This window comes from Lutjanus erythropterus, chromosome 13 (genome assembly GCF_056507025.1).
Source record: "Lutjanus erythropterus isolate fLutEry1 chromosome 13, fLutEry1.hap2, whole genome shotgun sequence".
In the NCBI taxonomy this organism is placed as follows: domain Eukaryota; kingdom Metazoa; phylum Chordata; class Actinopteri; order Lutjaniformes; family Lutjanidae; genus Lutjanus; species Lutjanus erythropterus.
The window spans coordinates 768,285-775,000 of record NC_139329.1 but is presented as its reverse complement, the minus strand read 5'-3'; the positions used below and the strand labels follow the sequence as shown (position 1 = coordinate 775,000).

The 6,716-nt window shown below is 38.9% G+C and overlaps 1 protein-coding gene across 1 annotated transcript in view; it reads left to right on the top strand.

Moving 5' to 3' along the window:
• Positions 1 to 6,716, top strand: part of LOC146315960 (NT-3 growth factor receptor-like) — a 262,392-nt gene that overhangs the window by 83,162 nt on the left and 172,514 nt on the right. Inside the window, exon 4 of the mRNA XM_084734986.1 lies at positions 5,677 to 5,748. Within this exon, the coding sequence (XP_084591112.1) occupies positions 5,677 to 5,748 (72 nt within the window). The remainder of the gene's footprint in view (positions 1 to 5,676; positions 5,749 to 6,716) is intronic.

The following is a 6,716-nucleotide window of genomic DNA, read 5'->3' as shown; positions in this document are numbered from 1 at the left end:
GGAGGAAGAGAGAAAGGAAAGCACTCAAGGGTGTTGTCACGCAGGCGGTATTGAGGTGCAGTAACCCGTCTGTGTTATGCAGAGACGCGCTTGGCTCAGCTGGTGAGCGGCGTGAATCTGGACATTGAACCAACACAGCCGAAGTACTGACCAATCCCACGTGCGGGGCGACACGATAGTGGTCCGATGAGGTCGGATCACTATGTATCACAAGCAGACACAAACGAGTGGAAGGAGAATAACAAACACAGCAACACAGGCAATATCTTTAAACATTAAAACGCAGCCTAGAACCGGACGCGGTGGTCCGTGTTAACACAAGCCCTGTACAAAACTTAAAAATGAAACACACACTATCTTATATCTGCCCAGAGCTAAAGCCTCTTACTGTTGCAGAAAGTGGAGTGATGTGTCGTCGTTCCTCGTGCGTCCTTGTTGCGGCAGAGGTAACGGGGTTAGCGGCCTGGTTGTAATCTGGAGGACTTTGGAGGAAGTATTAAATGAATATTTAATAGTCAGTGTCTTATTATGAACATACTTACATGAAAAGTGGCAAAAATGTTTGTGAATGCTGTCAATTACAGTTCTTAGAAAGACTGAAAATCGTAATCAACCAAAATTGGAATCAGTAGGTCAGACCCCTCAAAAATCGGAAATCGGAATTGGCTAAGAAAGTTGAAATTGGTGCATCTCTAGTCCTCTGCCTCATCTTTACAGTCTTTACAATATGATATGCATTTTCATGTTAATGTAGATGGAGAATGTTTTGGTTTTAAATGCCATTTTTAAAAATTTCTATATACATGTGGACTGAAACTGAATCAGATAAAGTCAAAGAATTATTTTGGAAACAGAGACGACATTCATCCTCTTGTCCCTATGATGTACCAATGTTGTGAGACAATTTGTCAGTGTGTGTCCCTGTTGACCTGTTTGAAAGTGACTCTGTAAAGAAACCACACGTCTCTTGTCTTTCTCCCGTGAGTCTCTTTCTCATTCTCACCATCAGTCTCACCTCCTTGTTTGTCTGCCTCTCCTCCCTATGTTTTTTGTCCTTCACTCACTCTTCTTCCATTTGTGTCCCTCCCCATCTTCAGTCCATTTCCACTCTCTAATCTCTCAGCTACAAAGGACAACAATCAGGATCAACTGCTTCAGTTGTGTGTCACCAAAGCAAAGCCCTGATGAGAAGGAGAAACTATAGCAACATCTGCTTGAATGTGTGTCCCTGTGTGTGTGTGTGTGTGTGTGTGTGTGTCTGTGTGTGTGTGTGTGTGTGTGTGTGTGTGTGTGTGTTAAGTTATTCAGTGATTTATCACCACCTGTGAAGTGACGATGTTCTCCAGGTGGAAGTATTTACTCAACTGGAACTTCTTCCTTGTCTAGCAGGTTGTTGTTGATTTTTTGAGGGAAAACAAACTGAAAGCTCTGTTGACCTGAAATGTGAACTCAAGACATCAAGCTAGTGTTTCCTGTTCTCAAATGAATTCTTTCTCAGCCAGCATTAAAAGAAAGCATTTAAAAAAGCGCTACCATTTTCTACAAAACTCACTGATTTTTCAACATCCACAGAATATTCACAGAAGTGAATGCTAACATGGAATATATGAAAGAAAGAACAAGTCTGATCATTTTAGACACACCCAAAAATTTTTTCTTTAATCACTTCATATTACATGTGTGACATCGCTGTCATGATCTGCCTAACATGCAATTTATTATTTTTTTTTTATTTTATTTTATTTCATTTTTATTTGCATGCAGTATAAATATGTTATTTACTGTTTCTGTATGCTGGGGTCTGAGCCCAGCTGTTTTCATGTGTGATGTTAGTCTCCATACAACCTCATACCACTTCAAAAGTTATTAGAACTCAGAACACCAGTCCAAGTGATTAAATTTTAGAAATCATTACCATTGAGGTATCTTAATGAGCACTGGAGGGTTTCAGGGTTTATCATGTGTCAGTGCAGTTTAAAATGCAACATGAGATTGCAGAAAAAAAGCTGAGAGTACTTCAGACAGCAGTCCCTGTCTATTCCAACACTTGAAATGACCAATGTTAATGTTGTCTTCAAGTGAAGAGGGACTAACAATATGTTTAAACACCCGATTATGGGACAATAATTAGTGGAAATCACAATAATAGTACAGTAATGGCACTACTGGTGCACAGAAATGTCAGTATTTGTATCTGTATCTGTTAGTAGATATGGTTTATATGTCATCTAAAATTGGAAAAATGTTTTATGTTTTGCCGTAATATTCATTGGTAATGCAATTGTTGTGCCTTCAAAGCATCAAGTTGATTTTATTTGGGCATATATTATAATTAATTGTGAAATATATTTACCTATCTGCATATTCTTTTTTTAAATCTATTTATATTTAGTTAAACTAAGTTGTAAGAACTGTCTGAAGCCTACCACCACCTGTCCTTTAACTGAGGGATGTTAAAATATCAGAAACTGAAAAAAACATCTAAGTTGAAAGGAATAATCTTGATGTATTAAATCAGTGATTGATTAAGGTAGATGCAACCTTTTTGTTTAACAATGTTGAGGTAATCATGGAGCTGACATTTCCAAATAATCATCAGTCACGCATATCTGCTTCCATCACATTATTTGAGCTTTCTTGAATGGTGTCTTCAGGTTTGGGTTCATCTCTAAAAGGCACACCTGTCCCAAAAAAGTCAAATGCCCCCTGGTGGAATAGCTGTGAAAACACAATGAGCTCATCATACAACCAGATAAACTGTAGTCTGTGTAATGTCGTCAAACTATCAAGTCAAGTGTGAAATATAATGTTTGTCAGCAGTGTTTATTCACACACACACACACACACACACACACACACACACACACACACACACACACACACACACACACACACACACACACACACACACACAGTGACATCCTTTGATAATCTCACTGATAATAATGAGCTGATTTGGATTCCAGTGACTGTCTCGTCCCTCTACTCACACCAGCCTAAGCATCTCTACATGGTTGGCTTTATGTTGCCATGGAAATGGAGACCTGTATTTGCTTTGTGTTTTTGCGAGTCAGAAGGGTTTGTGAGGGGAATGAATCGTGACTGTGTAAAGTTCAAACACTATCGTGTGTCTGTGTGAATTCTTCAGTGTTTAAATGTCACCAATCAAAACTCCTCGATTTCTTGTCTCTATAAATCTTCCTCATGGAGACATTTATAACACACTGTGTTAGTGCTATCATTACAATGGAAACCCTCACTTTTATAATCCCATATTTGGTGTCTTGGGATGAAATATGAAAGTTCCAAAGTGTAATTATATTTTTAAAAAAAGGATTAAACAGCTGCGATTAAACAGCTCCACACCCTCAATGATATCAGAGAGTGTCTGTGAGTAGGACTGATTATTCCATGGACCTTCACACTTAAATGCAGTGGCAGGTTTATCAGATTGAGTGGTGTGTTTTTAAACCTACACTGGCTTAATATCATGATGTTTTAGGCTCTGTGTTTATGCTCATATTCAAAAGAGAGCTTAGTGACAGAATTAAGAAAACTTCTTTTAAAATCACAAGCGTTACTAAAAATCTAACCTTACAATAAAGCCTTACTCAACAATATGCTGTGTAGTTCAATGCAATCATAGATGGTGAGATATCAGTGTTTCTGTGATATTTCTGTTTTAATCAGCCTTAAAGCTGGTCAGTAGTCCTGGGATTTTTGAGGACGGTCTACTTCAGGAGTCTGCAACCTGCGGCGACAGAGCCTCATGCAGCTACTTTGTCCCTCTCTAGTGTCTTCCTGTGGCTTTGACAAAAATCGATATGGCCTTTACACCTAATAGTAAAAAATGCTTACTTAAATGGGCGTAATGCATCATATCCTTCCTCTATTGCTCAGCACCTTTTTCTCTAAATTTTGCCAGTAGCTTGTCTTGAGATTCCCTTCACTATCTATGAATGCCAAATCCCAAAAAAAAGAAAAGTCTCAAGTAGATATGCACCGATCGACCGCCCAGAGACCGGAACCAGCCAGTTTTCAGCGTGACTGGCTCTGACCAGTGAAAGGCCGGTCAGCGTCACATATCTGATTCTGTGCCCATCATTAGTCAGGTTTCCATCCAAATGTCTCGAAATTTTGGAGTGAATTTAGTGAAAATGCGCAAAAAGAAAATGCGACTTTATGCCCGTTTCCATTTGTTATTATTCTGCGATTATTGAGAGGAGAGTGCACCATGAGATGACGTCATCAGAGAGCGTCTCTCTGCCACAAAACAAACAACACACTCGGCTGACAGTCAACAACTGATCATGGACAGATTCCTGATCGACTTTATTAACTTTATTTTTATTAACTTTTATTTTATTAACTCCAGAATTTTTCCAGTTTCTTCGTCCCCCCAAACATATCTTACTTTATCATCCGCTGCCTTTTTTTGTGACCACAACGTATACGTGTGACGTGATATCCGGTCTAGACGCGTGACGTGGTATCCGGTCCAGTCATCGTTTATCCGCAAAACTGTTTCCATAGCAAAAAGTCGACTTTCCTTTTATCAATACGCACACAAAATCCACCCCCTCCAAACGTAAAAACTTTTTTATGAATTTCTGGCCTTTTTTCGAATTTCTGGCGTTTACATTAATGTTTATTTTCGCTATTTTTGAAAATTCGAATAAGAATAGGTGGATGGTAACCCTATTACAGTAACACATAAGTTCTGCACAATGGTCACGTCATGCGCGCAGCAGACAAACTGACTGTGACATCACCACAGCGCTGATAACAGCTCCACACACTCAGACACATGCTTGCAATGAAGATGGTGTCAGCGACAGATTCCAAGAACAGGATAAAGAGAAGACAGACAGTCTACAACGAGACAGAGCAGCTGATAATGTCGCAAAACAGCTGTCTGCTTCCACAGGAGCTCACGTGAAATCCTGTCCTGCGAAATCCCGCGAGATCATGGATGGATCCTGGATCGCGCAGGATTTCGCGAGTCATCACATTCAGCTGATTCATAATCTTAATGTAAAACTATAATAAGCCCTGGCTGTAACCTGGAGGTCTTTGGAGAAAATTTAAATAGTATTTAATGAATATTTAATAGCCTTATTATGAACATCTAATTTAATTTTTACAAGAAAAGTTGTAAAAATGTTTGTGAATGCTGTTAATTCCAGTTCTTAGAAAGACTGAAAATCGGAATCGGCAGGTCAGACCCTTATAAAAACCAGAAATCGGAATCTGCTAAGAAAATTGCAATTGGTGCATCTCTAGTCTCAAGGGAAAACAGAGATTTTACAATAATTGTGGCTCCAGACCGAATTTATGCATTTTTTAGAGTCAAAAATGTCTGATTTGAATGTACAGGTTGCTGACCCCTGGTCTACTTGAAGGCATGATATTTTCTTTTATTGTTGCTATTCCGCTTTTTAAAAAGGACTTCTTCAGTGTGTGAGTGACTAAAAGAAAGACTTTAAAAAGACTGAAATGAATGAGTTACAGAAGCCAGAGGAACATTGGATACAGGAAGACACGTCAGGACTCTCCATCTTTTGGGCTGTCAGTGACACATCAACATACAGTGAGGCAACAACTCTGAGCTCTTATGGTCATTTTGAAGTGATGTTCATGTCTCCCTTCCCTCTGTGTCTCTCATTCTCTCCTCAGAAACCTGTCCAAGAACCCCATGCTGACCACTTTGTCCTGGCAGATCTTTGAACATCTGCAGCTCTTTGAACTGTAAGTTGACTGTCATAGTTACAACTGACACATCATGACCTCACTACTCTCCTACACAGTTGCCAACACACTGGCCTCAAGCAGGAACATTTACATTTTCTTATCTTAAATTTATCTTACTTTTTTTCATACAGTGGGCTCGTATTCATGCCACCTCAGATTCAACAAATGATTGTAACCTCAGATACCTGTGTAAATGATCCACCTGTGCGTATCTGAGTGCATGTGCATGAGACTTGTAAATTAGTAAAATTAACACCCCTATAATACCATATAAGGCTGCACTTCCTGCTCTATACATCAAGAAGTGTTCATTCATGAAAATGACAAAGAAAAAAGAACTCAATGCTTTCAGAGATCCATAAAGGAAAATCTGTCATTTTAACAGTGTCAGCAGTGGAATTAAAAGACCTGCTAAAGCAAAGAAATGGGAAAAGTGAGTGCTGTTAATGTTGTGATACCTGAGGGTCAGACTGTGACTGAAATATAGAAGACATGTCTCGATATGAAAATGACTTCAGAAAAAAACAAACAAAAGACGACTCACCACAGTAAGGGGCAGTTGATGACTGCAGCAGAGGAAAAGGTGTAGCGAACGTTTTCATCACAGAGACAGAGGACAGAATTAGTGAGGATGTTGGCCAGAACAGCCTCATCATAAACCTGCATGTGAGGATACACAGCCAATACACCTGGCAAGAGGTAAAAATGGATCCTTGGAATTAATGATTTAGGTTTTAGATCATAATTTGAAATGCAGCCAAACAAGATAATGTTGATGTAATTATGAAGTGCCATTCATTTTTCAAATTCAAAATGTTTTTTAGATCAATTAAATATACCGTCATTAATGAAAAACTTTGGTTTAGATACCACTAGACTAACTGCACGTCTCTATGACAGGTCTGGACATCATAAATGTTCGTATCTGAAAGAAAATTAAAGACACAAGAAAACTGGTGAATGCC